The sequence below is a fragment of the Rhinopithecus roxellana genome, chromosome 20 (assembly GCF_007565055.1).
Source record: "Rhinopithecus roxellana isolate Shanxi Qingling chromosome 20, ASM756505v1, whole genome shotgun sequence".
Lineage (NCBI taxonomy): Eukaryota > Metazoa > Chordata > Mammalia > Primates > Cercopithecidae > Rhinopithecus > Rhinopithecus roxellana.
This window is the reverse complement of record NC_044568.1, coordinates 68,858,463-68,877,941: the sequence shown is the minus strand read 5'-3', so window position 1 is coordinate 68,877,941 and position 19,479 is coordinate 68,858,463. Positions and strand designations below refer to the sequence as shown.

Genomic DNA, 19,479 nt, shown 5'->3' with positions numbered 1-19,479 from the left:
AGTGGGGAAAATCTCTGCAGATGAGATGACACAGTAGGGAGGCAGAGCTGGTGCTTGGGACAGTGATTGCGAGTGGTTAGCTCCTTTAAGCCTCAGGTTTACCAGCTCCAAAGGAACCGATGGCCAGGAATCTGAGCAGTGGGCCACAGAAGCCATGGTAAGGAGGCCTCGTGGTCTCTAAATGTCTGTCCTCCGGGCGTGCGTCCTTAGGTGAGGAGGCCCAGCATCTCTATTCCCTTGCAGATCCTCAACAAGTACGACTCATGGATTTCCTTCCTGAGCAGCGTGCGGTACTGGATGGCCTTCAACGTGGAGAGGGCCTGCCAGTCCTACTTTGGCTGCGTGCAGTGTATTAGCGGGCCCTTGGGCATGTACCGCAACAGCCTCCTCCAGCAGTTCCTGGAGGACTGGTACCATCAGAAGTTCCTAGGCAGCAAGTGCAGCTTCGGGGATGACCGGCACCTCACCAACCGAGTTCTCAGCCTTGGCTACCGAACTAAGTATACTGCACGCTCCAAGTGCCTCACAGAGACCCCCACTAAGTACCTCCGGTGGCTCAACCAGCAAACCCGCTGGAGCAAGTCTTACTTCCGGGAGTGGCTCTACAACTCTCTGTGGTTCCATAAGCACCACCTCTGGATGACCTACGAGTCAGTGGTCACAGGTTTCTTCCCCTTCTTCCTCATCGCCACGGTCATACAGCTTTTCTACCGGGGCCGCATCTGGAACATTCTCCTCTTCCTGCTGACAGTGCAGCTGGTGGGCATTATCAAGGCCACCTATGCCTGCTTCCTTCGGGGCAATGCAGAGATGATCTTCATGTCCCTCTACTCCCTCCTCTATATGTCCAGCCTTCTGCCGGCCAAAATCTTTGCCATTGCTACCATCAACAAGTCCGGCTGGGGCACCTCTGGCCGAAAAACCATTGTGGTGAACTTCATCGGCCTCATCCCTGTGTCCATCTGGGTGGCAGTTCTCCTGGGAGGGCTGGCCTACACAGCTTATTGCCAGGACCTGTTCAGTGAGACGGAGCTAGCCTTCCTTGTCTCTGGGGCTATCCTGTACGGCTGCTACTGGGTGGCCCTCCTCATGCTGTATCTGGCCATCATTGCCCGGCGATGTGGGAAGAAGCCGGAGCAGTATAGCTTGGCTTTTGCTGAGGTGTGACATGGCCCCCAAGCAGAGCGGGTAAAGTGCAATGGGTAAGGGAGGGAAGGGGAATGGAAGAGAAAAGATGGGGTGGGAGGGAGGAGGGAGTGCTGTGTTTGAGTCTCTTAATGGTCCAAAGGACAAATCTAAAATGCAAAGAATGGTGATGTAGTATGGCCTGGCAGCTCTGTTTAGAGGGGGCAACACTGATCCCCCTAGGTGCAGGGCTGCAGGGGATTCTGTGTTTTCAGATTGCCTGTCTGCTTGCATCTGCACATAGGCAGTAGTCTCCCCCTGGGCTCCAGAGGGCACTCAGAAGTGCGCTAAACCAAGTAAGTCCCATTCAGTGGCAACTTGTGATAGGTACCTGAGTGATGGCCACCTGTGGAAAGAGGTTCTCCCAGCCCATCTGAACACAACCAGAGGTGGCAGGAGAATTTCTACTGAGCGAGCTGGGCCGGTTAGTGTATGTCACCCCCACCCCACCCCTAAGTAGTCATCAATGCAATAAGATTGCGCCTGAGATACAAGGCCCAGAAGCCTGATCTTTGGGCATCAGAAAACAGGGTCCAGGAATGGTGCTTCATGTGAGATACCCCACTCCACATCAGCATTCCAGGGATGAGCCAAACCAGCAGGGAGTTAGCACTGAACTGCTTTTAAAAGTGTACATTAAAAAGGAAAGTGCCAGGAGGAACAAAGAGATTGTGGTGGTGCTAAAGGAGGCCATAAGCTATACAGAGGCCTTGGGTGTTCCACCTGGAAATTGCTCAGACGTCTAGATGGGTTCTTAGCTTGTCTGTGATCTCTGCTGGGGAGATAAAAAGATTAAGCCCCAACATGTTCAGAAAAGTAGTGAAGTTTTGGGTATTTTAACCTGTATACTCCTGAATTCCTCTCAAATTCAGCTCTGATCTGAGGCTGAGACACACTCCTCACTTCACTTTCTTCAAAGGCATATTTTTTGAGGTAACACTGCAGTCACCTCTTCTACCCTCATCATCATGGGTAAGTTTTTCAAGGTGGCAATTGGGGCGGAGCCTGGGCTCTTATAGAACCCTCAGCAGGAGGCAAGCGTGTTCTCAGCACATATGGGAACTATGAGGAGCCTCTGATCAAATTGGCTACAATCTTGGAGCTGCTTGGACAGATTCCTTGGCAGCCGGGTTAGCATGTGTGACTTTCAGGCTACTGTTCTTGACAATCATCTCTAATGGAAAGCTTTTCGGTGTTCCCAAAGTGAACTCTCAAATCCAAAATGGTTATCTTTGAGAACATCCATTCTCCTCAGTGGCTTCTCCAGGCAATTCTTACAGCCCAGTTGTGACAGTCACTGCATTTGCTTGCTTCTTTCCAGAAACCAAACTAGGAGATGAAACTGGTTCCTACATCCTAAGGTTGCTTTCTCTCTCATGCCTCCTGAGGCTGTTTTTGGCTGTTTTCCCTCTGCTGCTTTTGGGGAATGAGGGAAGCCATTTTCCAGTGACTTGCAATCCAGGCTGTTCTCGGTGTTGGAGTTTAAACCTGGGATCCTGACTAAGCCTTTGACTTAGGGGTTGCTGGCTTGCCCTCCAAATGTCCTTTCTCAGAGGCCAGCTAACCCGTGCAGAACCAGCACTGAGGTGGACAGCAGACGAGGGCAAGCCTCAAGTGTACCCAGGTGCTTCCTACAAAGACACAAGGTGTGCTCTGAGCCACAGATGGGCAAACCCTGGTGCTTTCCTTCATCTCCTATGAACTCAAGGGTTTCCAGGTGTAGCTAACAGTTGCCACATCACACAGACCTCGAGTTTCTGGTAAGACTGCTGGTTGACATCAGACCCAACCCATGAAGGCTGGAAGGCAGCAGGCATTTGCTAAGGCAGCTGATCCAGGCAATCGTTATGCTGGCCAAGAAGTAAACTATTTTGAGCATTAGAATGGAGGAAATCCGGTCAGCCAAGTGCAGAGTTCAGACTTCGCTAAGGGCTTTTCTTCAGCATTTACTTGAAGATTAATGTAGGATGTCAGGCTCTCCTGGCTGTCCTACCATCAGCTCTGCCTTGCACTGTGGTCATCAACTTTCCTCAAATCAAAAATAGGCAGGTACAGGTAGTGGGCTCACAACGTTTGACCTCGACTGGTTTTTCTAAGTTATTTTGTACATTTTTCAGCAGCAAAACCAAACTGGGTCTTCAGCTTTATCCCCGTTTCTTGCAAGGGAAGAGCCTTTATACAATTGGACGCATTTTGGTTTTTCCTCATTGAGAATTCTAATCCTCTTTTGTATTGTTTCTACAATAATTTGTAAACATATTTATTTTTACCTTTTTTTTTTTTTTTAATTTTCAGGTCAAGTTTTTTATACTGCACTTATTTGTCAAAATAAAGATTCTCACATATGCTGGTTATCTCGGAACTACTACTTCTTTGTACTTAATGAAACCTAGCTCTTTATTCCAGTTCCCAAAGAGGGACTTAAAATACAAAGTTTAGTCAGGTGTGACTCAAGACCTGGACAATGTCCATCCTGGTAACTACACCCATGGGGGCTTAACTTTTAGTGTAGAGAGAGGGTCTTTGGTGAAATAACTGGCAGATGAATGGGCCCTTGCTAAGGCTAAAAACCAAAGCTTGCTTCCTCTTGAAGCATAAGCATTTTAACCAACATGATGTAAGACTGTAGCCAAGCTGAAACAATGAAAAGCAAACTAACTTCCCTAAGAAACAGGTAACAAAACACAGTGACACGGGCAGCCCTCTCATCCCATTTATTAAAGAAACAGTAAGAAAAGATACAATGCAGGAAAACCACCAACCATCCTTGCACACCAGGCTGAACAAAGCACAGTGATTTCTTCCCTTCATCCCCCACCCCCACCCCAATTCCCATATTCCCATCCACATCAGTTTAAACTTTGAGGTTCTTTGATTGGGAGTACCAGTGAAGAGGGAGTTGGATGAGTAGAGGGGCCTTAAATCTGGCCACCTCTAAGTCCCAGGAGAAGGGAGCTGCAGGCCTAGTCAGTCAAGCAGAAACTGCATTCAGTAGATCTTTGAAGTGGTTGTCCATCTCCCTGTTCTGTGTTCAAGCCCCCAGCGAAAGGTATGGCAGTAGAGGATGACCAGGTCCAAGCTGCCCAGGTCAGAGCTACGGAAGCATGGTCCGTTCACCAACGCCACGTTTCTAGAGAGCAGTGAGCTGATTCTCCAATGGTGAGCAGGGGACTACATGTGAACTGGGACCTGCAGGCCAATGTATCCCTGAGGAAAAGTCCACAAGAACAATTCAAGAAACTAGTAAGAAACAATGGGCAGAAAGCTGTGGGATGAAAGCACAGCAGGCTTCTGGGAGGCTGGAGATCCTTTCTCTCAAGGCCAGGATTATTCCCACCTGCCACAGTTCACATGCCACAAATAACATCTCACCTTCAGTCAAGAAAAACGCAGAGGAAAAAAATGGCTCATTTGAACTTGAGCCCCAGCTATGTTCTTCAGACTGTAGCTCCACAACTACCCTTTTACCTAAGACAGCCCCTGCCGAGAACCACAGTGCCTAGAAACCAAGGTGGTCCTGGAGGGAAAACGGTGTTTAAGGGGGTAACATTCCATTTGGGTACATTGTAGCCATTGGACCCCCTGGTCTGGGGAAAGCAGCTGGGTTTGTGCCAGGGAGGCTCCCCACTCTAGGAAATGGGACGAAACTCTTGCCTGCAGGGCCATTGATCCTTGGAAAGGAAGCTGGGTTGAGACCGAGGGTCCCAGTTGGCCTTGTGAAAGGAGCCGGGTTGATACCCACAGGGCCAACTGGAGAAGGGCCCAGATGCCCGGCAGCTGGCCTGGGGAAAGTAACTTGACCAGGGCCTAATGGGCCAGTAGACCTTGGGAGGGTAGTTGGACTTGGACCCTGCAGGCCAGCGGCCCTTGGGAAGTTAGCTGGGTTAGGGCCAAGTGGCCCAGAGGCTCTTGGGAAAATGGTTGGATTTGAGCCCTGGAGGCCAGCAGACCTTTGGAAGGTAGCTGGGTTTGATGCCAATGTGCCAGAAGACTGAGAAAAGGCAGATGAACCTGCTCCCCTGGGAAAAGAATTGGCATTTACCCCCATGGGGCCACCTGGCCTTGAGAAATGAGCTGAATTAGGGCCTATGGGGCCAGGAGCCCTTGACATGGGAGATGGATTTGGCCCTGGAAGGCCAATTCCCCGAGAGCCAGGACCCGAGTTTGGGCCCATGGGCCCAGGTACTCTTGCCATGGAGGATGGGCTTGTGCCCATGTTTCCAGAAACCTGTGAGAAAGAAGCTGAATTTGCTCCTAAAAGACCTGCTGCTCTTAGAATGGGGGCAAGATCGAGGCCTTGAGGTCCAGCCATTCTTAAGTTAAGACCAGATCCTGTGCCCAAGAGGCCACCTGCTCTGGCATCTAGATTAGGGCCCGGGCCCAGGCCACTTGGTCTTGGGTTGGGCCCAAGGCCTGGGCCTGGAAACACACCTGACCTGGGGGCAGGGTTTGTCCCTAAAAAGCCTGATCTCAGATTGGGGTTTGGTCCTGGGCCCAGGCCAACTGGCCTAGGATTGGGAGGACCATTCCCAGAGGTCAACAGAACACCTGCTCTCAGGTTAGGTCCAGATCCAGGGCCTATGGGACCACCAGTTCTGGGGTCAGGACCTGCTCCTAGGAGACCACCTGCTCTTGGGTTGGACATAGGACCTGGTCCTGGGAGACCCCCTAACCTGGGGTTAGACAGAGGCCCTGGGCCTGGCAGAGTCCCTGTCCTAGGGTTTAGGGTGGGGCCTGGGCCTGGCCCCAAGAGGCCACCAGGCCTTGGGAAAGAAACTGCACCTGTGCCAGTGGGATTCATCCCTCTTGGAAAAGCAGCCATACTTGGGTCACGAGCACCAGCTGGGAAAGGTGCTGGATTTGAAGCCAGTGAGCCTGATGAAGCTGGAAAAGGAGATGGGTTCCTTGGAAATGGGGCCAGATTTCCACCAAGAGAACCGGCCGCCATAAGGAAGGGATCCGAGTTCACACCCAGTGGGTGGCCTGTATTGAGAACAGGACCCCCCTGTGGTCCCAGGGAACCGTCGAGCCGTCCTCGAGGTGGCAGCGGAGCACGAGTCCAAGGAGTTGGCCGCTCTCTAGGGAAAATCCGAGGTTCTTTCATACTTTCTTGGGGACGTTGGTGATAATGGGCTTGGGGCGGGTTTTGAAAAGGATCTTGTCTTTGATGAGTGCTGTCACCAGGTACCGGGTGCCAGTCTCGCGGCCAAGCTCATCACAGTCCTGATCCCCAGGAGTGTGTTTGACAAGGACTGCGAAGGGTCTCTCCAGGTGGATGATTTTCCCATACAGGATGTGATGGCCCACGATCAGCACAGGGGTTCCCTTCGGCAGAACAAGAACGAGATTCCTGAGGTTCGGGGCAAGGCCATGACACTCAGGCGCCTCCTAAAGCTGCTCCTGGCAGGCTCTGCTGGCACCTCCACTCCCTGGTTTGGCTCTGCCATTGTGGAGCAGCCACACTGGACCACCCACCCATGTGCCATTTTTACTTTCTAGCCCCACATAAGATAATTTCCACTTTCAGAAATGTGAGCTTTCCAGATTCCCCAAAATTAAATTTCCCTGCTACTGCAGAGGTAGGGGGAGAACAAGCAGAGAGCATCGCAGATTAGCTAGACCTTGAATAACAAACCTGAGGCAGTCCTCACTCTGGGTCCTGGGAGCACCACCTTGGTGTAGCTTGCTTTCCTGAGGCATTAGGCAGGGAAAGAAAAGCCCCCTCACCTCAGTGGTGTAATGTAGGTCTCCCAGGAGGTTTCCAGCTAATCCAGTGCTGTAGCGAGCCTCGATCTCCCCCTGTAGCTCCATCAGCACCCATTCTGCCAGGCCTCCAGCCCTCGCACTGCAAGCAAAGGGCTGGCGGTTACAATATTTTTGAGGGGTGAAGGATAAATAGTGTCCTCACACCACCATTCGAGGCCCAAAGGACCTCTTCATTGGGTCAAGTTCTTGGGAAATTGGGCAGTGCTAGGCACAGAACTAGAGATCAGAAGGCAAGGATTTGTGCAAGATGCACCTAAGGACCCTGATTCTTCCAGACACATGCCACACCTCTATAGCCCTCATCATTTCAAGCCGAATTTTAAAATCTCAAAATGTACTCACCTGGAAACAACAATTTGCACCATGAGCCTTCTGTCTTTAAAAAAGCAAGTGAAAACAAGCTGTAGAGAAAAAAAAAAAAGAGATTTAGCATAACAATAATGACAACGAATGCAACCTCCACCTCCTCGGTTCAACAGATTCTCCTGCCTCAGCCTCCTGAGTAGCTGGGAATACAGGCACCTGCCACTATGGCCAGCTAAATTTTTGTATTTTTAGTAGAGATGAGGTTTCACCATGTTGGCCAGGCTGGTCTCAAACTCCTGACCTCGTGATTCACCCGCCTCGGCCTCCCAAAGTGCTGGGATTACAGGCGTCAGCCACCGTGCCTGGCCAACTAATATTTATTACTTACTGTGTGCTAAGTACTTTTCTAAGTGCTTTAGACACATTTTATCTTGTTCCTCTATCAATGCCATAAGTGGGAAGTGTTCTTTAACCAATATGGTATATATGAGATAAGGTTGCTTAAGATCACCAATGGTTAACTGTATGTGCAAAACTAATCAAGATCACATAGCTACTAAGGCAATGATGATATGAACCTAACACATAACACTGCAAAGACCATACTCTTGCTCACTATGCTAACGTGCCTTTCTCAAGGACTTTTTTTTTTTCTGAGACCAAGTCTTGCTTTGTCACCAGATCTGGAGTGCAGTGGCGCAATCTCGGCTAACTGCAACCTCTGCTTCCCGATTCAAGCATTCCTCCTGCCTCAGCCTCCCGAGTATCTTGGATTACAGGCACCCACCACCACACCCAGCTAATTTTTTTTTTTTTGAGAGGGAGTCTCACTCTGTCACCCAGGCTGGAGTGCAGTGGCATGATCTCAGGTCACTGCAACTTCCACCTCCCGGGTTCAAGCGATTCTCATTCTTCAGCCTCCAGAGCAGCTGGGATTACAGGTATACAACCACCATGCCTGGCTAATTTTCGTATTTTTAGTAGAGACGGGGTTTCACCATGTTGGCCAGGCTGGTCTCAAACTCCTTACCTCAGGTGATCCACCCACTTTGGTCTCCCAGTGTTGGGATTACAGGTGTGAACCACCGCACCTCGTTTAATTTTTGTATTTTTAGTAGAGATGGGGTTTCACCATCTTAGCCAGGCTGGTCTCAAACTCCTGACCTCAGGTGATCCACCCACCTCGGCCTCCCAAAGTACTGGGATTACAGGCGTGAGCCACCACACCCAGCCTTGATCTCCTGACTGCATGAACCGCCCACTTTGGCCTCTTAAAGTGCTGGGATTATATGCTTGAGCCACCGCGCCCGACCTCTTTTTTTCTTCTTTTGAGACAGGGTCTCACTCTGTTGCTCAGGATGGAGTTCAGTGGCAAGATCACAGCTCACTGAAGCCTTTACTTCCTAGGCTTAAGTGATCCTCCTACCTCAGCTTCTCAAAGTGTTCGGATTACAGGTGTGAGCCACTGTACCCAGCCTAGGGTAGTCTATTTCCTACTCTGCATGTTTCTTTAAAAAGCCTATGGAGTTTCTTAAGATTTTACTTTTTTCTTTGGTAATGATACAAGCTTCAAGTCTACCTCCTTGGTTTTCAAGGTTCAAGGGGTCTCTCTTTAAAAATAAAGCCAAGGGGGCCAAGCGTGGTGTCTCAGGCCTGTAATCCCAGCACTTTGGGAGGCTGAGGCGGTTGGGTCACTTGATGTCAGGAGTTTGAGACCAGTCTGGCCAACATGGTGAAACCCTGTCTCTACTAAAAATACAAATTTTTTTTTTTTTTTTTTGAGGCGGAGTCTCGCTCTGTCGCCCGGGCTGGAGTGCAGTGGCCGGATCTCAGCTCACTGCAAGCTCCGCCTCCCGGGTTTACGCCATTCTCCTGCCTCAGCCTCCCGAGTAGCTGGGACTACAGGCGCCCGCCACCTCGCCCGGCTAATTTTTTGTATTTTTTAGTAGAGACGAGGTTTCACCGTGTTAGCCAGGATGGTCTCGATCTCCTGACCTCGTGATCCGCCTGTCTCGGCCTCCCAAAGTACTGGGATTACAAAAATTAGCGGATGTGGTGGCAGGTGTCCATAATCGCAGCTATTCGGCAGGCTGAGGTAAGAGAATCGCTTGAACTCTGGAAGGCAAAGGTTACAGTGAGCCACGATTGCTCCACTGCACTCTATCCTGGGCAACAGAGTGAGACTGTCTCAAAAAATAAATAAATAAAGCCAAGGGAACTGAAAAAGTCCTCCAAACATCTTTAGTGAATGGTAGGATGACTTCTGATGTGATTCTTATCAAAAGCTTTGACCACCTTTCACTTAGATATGAAAATACCCTGATACTTAGATAACAGACTTTGGCTGGGAGCAGTAGCTCATGCCTGCAATCCCAGCACTTTGGGAGGCTGAGGTGAGTGGATCACCTGAGAACAGGAGTTTCAGACCAGCCTGGTCAACATGGTGAAATCCCGTCTCTACCAAAAACACAAAAAATTAGCTGGGTGTGGTGGCGCATGCCTGCAGTCCCAGCTATTTGGGAGGCTGAGGCATGAGAATCACTAGGACCTGGGAGATGGAGGTTGCAGTGAGCTGAGATCACACCACTGCACTCCAGCCTGGGCAAGAGAGCAAGACTGTCTCAAAGAAAAAAAAAAAAAATGCTTTCATTATATACAACAGCAGCACCACCTGGTGGCAAATTTGGAGTACTTTACAAGAACTGGACATTTTTGCCTAAAGAACTGGCTTCACTTTCTGTGAAAGATAGATTCATCGGGGGTTGATGGGAGAGGGGACAAAACTACAGCTTCTGGCTAAGTACTGTCAATGTATATATGGAGTTTAGTGGAAGGTTATTAGTTCAATGTTTGCGAACTGTAGTATGGAAAGTTAATAGGTATTAAAATTGTGCTCAAGCTTAGCAAACACCCAATTAAAATGTTAAGCAGATTTTATTTTTTTTTTGAGATGGAGTCTCACTCTGTCGCCCAGGCTACAGTGCAGTGGCATGATCTCGGCTCACCGCAACCTCCACCTTCTAGTTTCAAGTGATTCTCCTGCCTCAGCCTCCTGAGTACCTGGGATTACACGCATGCGCCACCATGCCAGGCTAATTTCTGTATTTTTAGTAGAGACGGGGTTTTGCAATGTCGGCCAGGCTGGTCTCGAACTTCTGACCTGAGGTGATCCAGCTGCCTCAGCCTCCCTAAGTACTGGGATTGCAGAAGCAAGCCACCATGCCCAGCGGATTTCTTTAAGAGACAGGATCTTACTATGTTGCCCAGGTTGGTTCCAAACTCCTAAGCTCCAGGGATCCTCCCACCTCAGCCTCCCAAAGTGGTGGGATTACAGGTGTGAGACACTGTGCAAGCTTGAGATTTCTTTATTAGTATGTTAATCTTCCTTTTGGATCTCCAGCCTTATAGTATAACTCTACTCCTAGAGCACCAAACACTGTGGCAACATGAAATTGGTCAACTCAGTAGACTTTTTTTGAGATGAAGTGTCACTCCTGTTGCCCGGGCTGGAGTGCAATGGCACAATCTCAGCTCACCACCACCTCCACCTCCTGGGTTCAAGCAATTTTCATGCCTCAGCCTCCCGAGCAGCTGGGATTATAGGCATGTGCCACCATGCCTGGCTAATTTTGTATTTTTAATAGAGACGGGGTTATTCCATGTTGGTCAGGCTGGTCTCAAACTCCCGCCCTCAGGTGATCCATCCGCCTTGCCCTCCAAAAGTGCTGGGATGACAGGTGTGAGCCACTGCACCCCGCCAACTCACTAGACTTTTTAAGTTCAAATGTAAGTAGCAGCTAACATGTTTTGAATTTTTACTGTGCATATATATTGGTGGTTTCTCATTCAACCATCATAACAAGTCTATCATATAGGTATTTATTCCTATTTTGCAGATGAGGCTACTGAGGCATACACAGATTAAGTCACTTGCTTATATGTTGGACACACACAGCTGCTATGTCATAGAGTAGAAATCTGGGCCATCTGACTAGCTACACTCATAATCACTACACAATTCTGCCTTCCCAAAGGAAAAAAAAGTATTAATGAGAACGAAAAGGAATCAAGGCATCAGGCAGGCATCAAATACATGCAAGAGCTGGTCAGGGCAATATAGATTCCGGAGAGCATCCCTGAATTGAGTCAGACCTTCTGCACCAGCACAGGTTGTGGGACCACTGGAAAAGGGGTAATACACAAGCTCAGAACCCAAACATTCCAAAAGAGGCCCCACCACTACTGTCAACAGAACTAAAAGCACTTTAAAAATCCTTTTATAAGGTTTCTTGAAGAAGGATAACAGTTTAAAATCAGAAGGCCTAAATTCAGCTCTCCTGCCTGTAAGTGTGGAGCTCTTTATTGTGTAGTCAAGAACAAGTCACTTTATGACTATGACACCTAGATTATGTCCTATTAAACTACTGCAAAGACCAAATATAACACATGCTAAGGTGCTTTAAAGACTCCAAGCTCTATTGAGATGAGCTGTTTTTTTAAGACAGTGAGATAAGAAAGTCAGCCTTTTGATCCATAATTTTGACTATAACTTAAGGAATGGTGTATTTTATTTTATTTTATTATTTTTTTTTGAGACGGAGTCTGGCTCTGTCGCCCAGGCTGGAGTGCGGTGGCCGGATCTCAGCTCACTGCAAGCTCCGCCTCCCAGGTTCACGCCATTCTCCTGCCTCCGCCTCCCGAGTAGCTGGGACTACAGCTACAGTTTTTTGTATTCTTTAGTAGAGACGGGGTTTCACCGTATTAGCCAGGATGGTCTCGATCTCCTGACCTTGTGATCCACCCGTCTCGGCCTCCCAAAGTGCTGGGATTACAGGCTTGAGCCACCGCGCCCGGCCAGGAATGGTGTATTTTAGCCACGAATCAAAAAAGGCTCAATAATGCAGACAGACAGAGAAGGGCTCTTGCAAATGTGCTTTTGATGATGATGGAGTATATTTTCCTGGATGGGTACAAGTGACAGTAAAACACAGGTGGTTTTAGAAAAGCGATAAGGTACACAGGTACACGGTATATTCCAGGAAGATCAAGGCGGGGAAGGAGACAGAGCCTACTTCCTGACAACCAAAATCAATCGTCAAGCACTGTGACCATGTGCTTGAGAAAAATGCAGAAATATTTTCAGCGCATTCTCCATTTCCTGGACAGTCTCCTGTTAGAAGGGGAATTCACAACAACGGTGTGGAAAACCACTGTTGCTGGGATGGCACAGCTGTTACTTGCATACCAATCCCCTGTGCCTCAGTAAGACTGCACACCTTTATACACTGATGTAGGAGGCTCTGCCTGTGTACTTCTATGGCATTACCAGACATCTAGCAATGCTCCTGCAAATAGTTCTGTGGCCCACAGGCCTCAGCATCTTAGCGCCAGTACTCAGTCAGGCTGGTAAAAACTTGTCTTATCCTAGAACTATTGGGATGCTGCAGATGTATGTAGAAATGAAGTTCGAGCCCAGCTTCTAAGAGTTCACAAGAACTCACGGACTGCTCTGGCCACAGTTAGGTAATTTATATGCACATGGGTGTATTTACTAGTCAGGAAAGTAGACGAGGGCATCCTTTAATGAATTTTAAATTCTACTTTAGCACCTTAAAATATCCTGTAACACCTGAATTCCATGATTTCTTTTCTTGCTCCTTGAGATTCTACGCTACGCAACTGTTTGTAGGGCTCAGTAGGTAGGGATACCTGAGTACTTCCCTGAGCACACACCTGATGGAGGTGGCAAGGAGCGTGTACTTCATTCAGTGTGGAACTGATTAAATAGCATGAGGCTGGGCGCAGTGGCTCATGCCTATGATCCCAGCACTTTGGGAGGCCGAAGCGGGCGGATCACTGGAGGTCAGGAATTTGAGGCCAACATGGTGAAACCCCATCTCTACTAAAAATACAAAAATTAGCCAGGCGTGGTGGCGGGCGCCTGTAGTCCCAGCTACTCGGGAGGTGAGACAGGAAAATGGCTTGAACCTGGGAGGCGGAGGTTGCACTGAGTGGAGATCACGCCACTGCACTCCAGCCTGGGCAACAAAGAGTGAAACTCCGTCTCAAAAAAAAAAAAAAAAAAAAAAAAGGCATATGAATATGAGAACATGCAACCCAATGTGCCCCCATCCCCTTGAGAGTAGACAGAGTAGGAAAAAGAGGTGGGGAAGAAGTATAATACAAATAAATCCCTATTAGAAATAACAAGCATAACAATGGAAATTCTCTGTTTAAGAAGACTATGTCTAAGTCTTCAGTCTCAATTCATTCCAGCAACACTGAAACAACTGGAGCAATTTCTAGTTGTTTGTTCTAAGCTGTGGCTTGTTTAGAAATTGCAGCTCCATCAAGAGCATTTGAAGGTACAGTTTGATGAATACACTATACATGATGTCAAGAAACTAAAAGGGAGTCAGTGGAAGAGCTCTCCCAGCAACTTTTTTTTTTTTTTTTTGGTGAGACGGAGTCTCCCTCTTGCCCAGGTTGGAGTGCAGTTGCTCGATCTCAGCTCGTTGCAACCTCTGCCTCCCAAGTTCAAGTGATTCTCCTGCCTCAGCCTCCCAAGTAACTGGGACTACAGGTGCCCGCCACCACACCCAGTTTATTTTTGTAATTTTAGTAGAGATAGGGTTTCACCATGTTGGCCAGGCTGGTCTCGAACTCCTGACCTCAAGTGATCTGCCCGCTTTGGCCTCCCAAAGTGTTGGGATTACAGGTGTGAGCCACCATGCCCGGTCAACTTTCTCTTTTTTTTGAGACAGAGCCTCACTCTGTCACCCAAGCAGGAGTGCAGTGGCACGATCTTGGCTCACTGCAACCTCTGCTGCCCAGGTTCAAGCGATACTCCTGCCTCAGCCTCCTGGGTAGCTGGGATTACAGGCACCTGTCACCACGCCCTGCTAATTTTTGTAATTTTAGTAGAGATGGGGCTTCACCATAAAGGTCAGACTGGTCTTGAACTCCTGACCTCATGATCCACCTGCCTCGGCCTCCCAAAGTGCTGGGATTACAGGCGTGAGCCACTGAGCCTGGCCAACTCTCTCTTGAGAGCAGAGTTCAATCCCAGATTTGGCTAGGACTGACATGTCTTTCGTTAAGAACAGGAATTCCAGGTTGACAAGGTTAACTGCAGAGCCGGGGAGAGACTTCTGTGATATCACTTTTCAAAAAGAGTTAAATTCATTATATTACAGTGTGGTATCAGTCTCACAGGCCACAACTCATGTGTAGCCTTGAAGAGATAAAAAGGTATAAAGAAAACCAAAACTGTCCCTGCAATAAATTATATATCCTGTCCCCATTCTCATGAGGGGGGAAAAGTTTTCCTCTTGATCTTTACGGGCCTTCACACAGCTACATGAACTACACAATACATCAATTCTGTATTCCTGTTAGTCAAATGACTATCTCAGTAGAGGAAACTTTTTTCCCCTTAAAAAGGCACCAGCATTCAAAGAATCAATCCAGATCCACAATGGGAATCCTACCCCAAACCAAAAAGCTTTGGCTGTCATCAGACCACTCTGGGATATACCTTATTTAACCAGCATTTGGCTTCTCTCTTTTGAAGTCAGTAACTACTATTATAAAAAACCTGCCGGGCGCGGTGGCTCATGTCTATAATCCCAGCACTTTGGGAGTTCGAAATCAGCCCGACCAACATGGTGAAACCCCATCTCTATGAAAAATACAAAAATTAGTCAGGCGTGGTGGCATGCACCTGTAATCCCAGCTACTCAGGAGGCTGAGGCAGGAGAATCACTTGAACCCGGGAGGCGGCAGTTACAGTGAGCCGAGATCACGCCACTGCACTCCAGCCTGGGCGACAAAGCAAGAGTCCGTCTCAAAAAACAAACAAACTAAAACAAACAAACAAAAAAAACTGGTAAATCAAAGCACCACCACGATTTCTTAAGAAAAGTCCAGGCAGAGGCTGGGTGTGGTAGCTCACGCCTGTAATCCCAGCATTCTGGGAGGCCAAGGCGGGCGGATCACAAGGTCAGGAGATTGAGACCATCCTGGCTAACACAGTGAAACCCCGTCTCCACTAAAAATACAAAAAATTAGCCACACCTATAGTCCCAGCTACTCGGGAGGATGAGGCAGGAGAATGGCGTGAACCCAGGAGGTGGCGGTTGCAGTGAGCCGATATCATGCCACTGCACTCCAGCCTGGGCAACACAGCAAGACTCCGTCTCAAAAAAAAAAAAAAAAGAAAAGAAAAGAAAAAAAAAAAGGTCCAGGTAGAACATTATTTTTATAATACAAAAAACTTCATTTCTCATATAGCTAGCTTTGTTCAAACACTTATCTAGATCCTCTTATTTCACCCTAACACCCTATGATTTTTAGCATGGTCTTCTCACTCCCATTTCATAAATGAGGAAACAGGCTGAGAGGAGCTAAATGTTAACTGGTCACACAGCTACTTAAGTGGAGAGCTGGGATATGAACCCTAACCCCTCCACAATCTTGCCCCTCTTGCAGTTCTCACACAGTCCCCTCTTGTAAAGCACCTCTGTGTGAGAACTTCCCTTACTTTACAAATATTAGCCTCGTTCTCACAGCATCTCTTACAAAATGGCAAGCAAGTAACCTATGGAAAGACGGTGCAACTTGCCACCAAAGTAACTATTGTATCTGTGGGGTAGGCAGTTAAAAACAAACGAGAAGCTTGCTTTTTATCATACCCAATTGAGATGTTTCAGTTTTTCAAACTTTTAGAAAAATCTACTCAATGCCACCTCAAGAACACAAAGCTTTACCCTACACCTCTGCTTCCGAGTGTGAAAGTAAGTGAAGAGAATAGAGGACATTCTTTGTCAAGTATTCATTTTAATCTTCCACAAAATTTAATTCTTATCCTCTGGTCTCTGAATCGTTAAATATTAAATTGTTAAAAGATTACTGTCTTACAGAGAACAGAACAGCCTGAGCAATGATCTTCATAATTCATAAACCTTCAAAATAAAATGTGGCAGAAGAAAGTGTGATATGTATCCAATTAAACCGAACATATGGCTTATAGCAAAAAAAGAGGCTTTGACTCAATGATTTAACCTCAATACAAATAACTAAATTTTAATAAAGCTAAACAATATTTTAGAAATTGTTTCATTTTGTACTTTTTAAGACAGGAAACCAAGGCTTTAAATTCTCAACCCTTAAACATTCTTTTCTAAACTGGGGTGAAATCACTTAATTCTTTGAGTGTAAACATTCACAATTTTAAATTTTTTGCTAGACCAACAGTTGGCATTTACTGGGCTTTTGTTTTTTGATCCCAGGGTGGATACTTTGTTTAGGGATACAGTGAAGCATTCACTTGTCATACAGACCTGGATTCTGTGATTTTCACCTATCCCATATGTGACAGTGGGTAGTTTAACCTCACAGGTTTTCCTAACAATAAATTGAGCATAAACTCCTATTTCGAAAGGCTGTTGCAAGAACGAGTAATGAATGTAAAGTTTTTAGCACATTGTCTAACACACGGTAAACCTTCAGGGTCAAGCTATTGATTTCCCAGAGGAAGGTGGCATTTTCTTAGTATTCATCCAATAGAATGTCTTAATACTACTGTATTAGCATATTAATGTTCATAATGGACTAAAGCATTCTACGAAAGCACCAGGTCATCAGAATAAAATCAAGTTTTCATAACAGCAGCAGAATTCAAACACGGCAGTTGTAGTTCACCAAACTGCTTCAGGGATTAAGCTCTGGAAGGTAATTTCTCTAAATACAATGACTATGTCCTCTATGTGCCTTTCCACCAAGTGAACTCTGAACGTTTTACATACAACTGAACACAGATTATTTTTATTTGTAGTGTTATCGTGGTTTTGTGACTGAAGGGGACAGGTCTATACTTTTGAAGGGGATCTTGTTTCTTGAAAGGCTTATGTCACTAAGTCTAAAATCCTGTTTCCAAATGAGAAGCTTGCTCCCCTCCAAAAGGGGGCTGATGGAGGGTTGGTGGAATTGAATGCTTCCAAACTTTACATTAGTGAAGAGTGTGTTCAAAAACGTATGTGGATGCTATGCATACACGTGATACTTCCCATCACATTTTAGGATTCCCACGTTGGAGGGAATCAATTACTGGTATTTGTAGCAATGGGTGGAAAAGATGGCTTCAGTCGATCTGAGTTACTGCAGTTTTCTCCATCTTCTGCTACTCTGCAGCCCCATCTTAGTCTGTCCTCCTCTTAATGCTACGGCCCCTTGTATTCCCCCAAACCCTTTCCTTTCCAGCCCGGCGTGGAGTCTCCCTCTATCCTCTTCCTCCCACCCACCCCCATCTTCTCCACCCACTCCCTCTCGGCCCCCTCCCAACCTTTCTGCTAGAGCTACAAACACTTCCTATTTCTAGTCCCACCCACTTTCTGGGACTTCTCAATCCGCTTCCCCCTCTTCTCCACCCCCCTCCACATTACAAGCTGTTTTAACCCCTTTTCCTGCCTCCCAGGGAAACTATTCTTTAAACCGCCTTCTTCCACACCACCCACCGGAGTGGTCTTCCAAACCGTTCACCCTCCTCCCAAAGATTACTCTTTCAACGTCCTTTCTCTACCACCCTCGTTCTCCAAATTGTTCCCGGTTCTCAAGTACTCCGCTCCTCCAGGACCCCATCCCACTCGTCTCTACGGCTTCCCACCCACAAAAGAACCTGGAATGACTCTCCAACCACCCTTCCAATTACCTCTCCCAGAAGCCTCCCCACTCCACGATTACAAATGTTCCCTGGAACAAAACCTCACGGTCCTACCCCCCACCCCGAACTCCCCTTTCTGCTATTCCCGCTACTTCCTAGGTTCCAGTTCTACTCCGCTCCCGCAAGCATAGCGGGCTGGACTCCCTCCCAACCCCGGGAAGAACCCCTTCCCGCACGTACCTCGAGGTTCCGGCCCGCGCCGCCCCCTTCTCCGTCCTCCGCCCGCGCTCGGCCACCCTTTCCGCCCTTCTCACGCTCCTCCCCGCTCGCTCCCTTCCTTCCCTCCGCCTTCCGTCTCCACACCGCTCCCTTCCCCCAAACTCCCGGCCCGCCCACCCCGGGAGCCCCTCCGGGCTCGCCCCCATCTCCGCGCCGCCCTCCCCCTTCCCAGCCACCCCTCCCCCGCCCGCGTTCCCCGCCCCTCGGCTCGCCATTCTTCTCTCCGAGCCGCGCGCCCCGCCCGGCCCCGGCTCCCTAGCTTCCCGCTCCCTCGCGCCCTCGCCCCCATCCCCGGCTCGGCCCTCGCTCCCCGCGGCCTCCCGTGCCCCCCGCCCGCGGCCTGACCTGCAATGGCGGCCGCCGAGCGCGGCGCCGCGCGGCCAACGGGCGACAACCGAACCTCCCGCCGCCGTCGCCGCCGCCGCGAGCACTGCCTGCGCACTTCCGACTATGCGCCAGGAGCACTTCCGGGGCAGAGCCTGAGAGCGCGCGCGCACGTGGGGCCGGGGCGGAGAGAGGCGAGCGCCGGGAAGGGGAGAGTGCGGCAGCTGGTGAGTTGGGGAAGGGGCGTGGGAAGCGGCTGCGAGAGCTGGGAGTCTTACACGGTGGGCCGGCCCAGGGTCGGCGTCCGGCTGATCTCCTTGTCCCGAGGGTCTCCTTGTCCCGAGGCTGGGTGGGGGCTACTCTGTAGACTCTGGGAGAAGGAAGGGGAGGCGAAGACCGCGCGCGCCTCAGGCGCCCTGGCCCTGCCGAACGCGCCTGCTCAGTCTGCGGGTTCCTAACCTTGAAGCTAGACGAGTGAGGGGCGAACAAGACCCAGTCTCTACTCTGGCCCAGTGTGTATGTTGGCCGGCGTCGGGGGGACGGGGTAGGGTAAGTGACAGACGTCAGACGAGGCAGCCAGAGTAAGTCAAACCCTGTCGCTTCTTCCTCAAGAGGAGCTCGGTTCTGCCTGCCCCATCAGCCTTACTGTCACTACCTCAGTTTAGGTCTGTTTGCAAACTTAACAATAGAGTTGAGGAGAAATGCTTGCAAAAATGCGGATTCCTAGGCGCCCCAAGATTGGAATTTTGGAGCTATGGAGTAGGATCCTTTTTGATTTTTTGCTGAAGCCTCCTTGTTATTCAAACCATCCTGAGCTTTTTGAAGATTGAGCAATTCTTGGGGGTGGGGGGCATTGTTAGTAGCTATTCGGAAATGAAATTCAAGGAGATGTTGGAGCCTACTGTCCAGAACAGTGATATTAAGGAACTGAATACTATATGTGACATACTGCAGTTAAC

General features: G+C 48.7%; 4 protein-coding genes across 11 annotated transcripts in view; 2 read left to right on the top strand and 2 right to left on the bottom strand.

Annotated features, from left to right (window-relative positions):
- Window positions 1-3,544, top strand: part of HAS3 (hyaluronan synthase 3) — a 35,494-nt gene extending 31,950 nt beyond the window's left edge. For all 3 annotated transcript variants that reach the window (XM_010355028.2, XM_030925530.1, XM_030925531.1), the window contains one exon: window positions 244-3,544. In XM_010355028.2, the coding sequence (XP_010353330.1) occupies window positions 244-1,167 (924 nt within the window). In that variant the 3' untranslated portion in view covers window positions 1,168-3,544. The remainder of the gene's footprint in view (window positions 1-243) is intronic.
- Window positions 3,545-3,884: 340 nt separating this feature from the next.
- Window positions 3,885-18,642, bottom strand: CHTF8 (chromosome transmission fidelity factor 8). 2 transcript variants are annotated; one of them, XR_004055503.1, is made up of 5 exons: window positions 18,542-18,642; window positions 7,294-7,352; window positions 6,913-7,030; window positions 5,968-6,510; window positions 3,885-4,392 (listed from the first exon to the last, which is right to left on the bottom strand). XR_004055503.1 is itself a non-coding variant. In XM_030925538.1 (4 exons), the coding sequence occupies exons 2-4, from the start codon at window positions 7,314-7,316 to the stop codon at window positions 6,286-6,288; spliced, it is 366 nt and encodes a 121-aa protein (XP_030781398.1). In that variant the 5' UTR covers window positions 7,317-7,352; window positions 18,542-18,642; the 3' UTR covers window positions 3,885-6,285. The 2 variants fall into 2 exon arrangements, 1 of the variants encoding a protein (XP_030781398.1); XM_030925538.1 differs by having other exon boundaries at window positions 3,885-6,510.
- DERPC (DERPC proline and glycine rich nuclear protein) lies at window positions 3,885-18,648 on the bottom strand. 4 transcript variants are annotated; one of them, XM_030925534.1, is made up of 5 exons: window positions 18,542-18,648; window positions 7,294-7,352; window positions 6,913-7,030; window positions 5,968-6,510; window positions 3,885-4,392 (listed from the first exon to the last, which is right to left on the bottom strand). In XM_030925534.1, exons 4-5 carry the CDS (start codon window positions 6,287-6,289, stop codon window positions 4,316-4,318), a joined length of 399 nt encoding a protein of 132 aa, XP_030781394.1. In that variant the 5' UTR covers window positions 6,290-6,510; window positions 6,913-7,030; window positions 7,294-7,352; window positions 18,542-18,648; the 3' UTR covers window positions 3,885-4,315. The 4 variants fall into 4 exon arrangements, with proteins under 4 accessions (XP_030781394.1, XP_030781395.1, XP_030781392.1 ...); XM_030925535.1 differs by lacking the exon at window positions 6,913-7,030 and having other exon boundaries at window positions 18,542-18,646; XM_030925532.1 differs by having other exon boundaries at window positions 3,885-6,510; window positions 18,542-18,643.
- Window positions 18,579-19,479, top strand: part of UTP4 (UTP4 small subunit processome component) — a 39,349-nt gene continuing 38,448 nt past the window's right edge. For both annotated transcript variants that reach the window (XM_030925529.1, XM_030925528.1), the window contains exon 1: window positions 18,579-18,747. The gene's annotated coding sequence lies outside the window, so the exon portion shown is untranslated. The remainder of the gene's footprint in view (window positions 18,748-19,479) is intronic.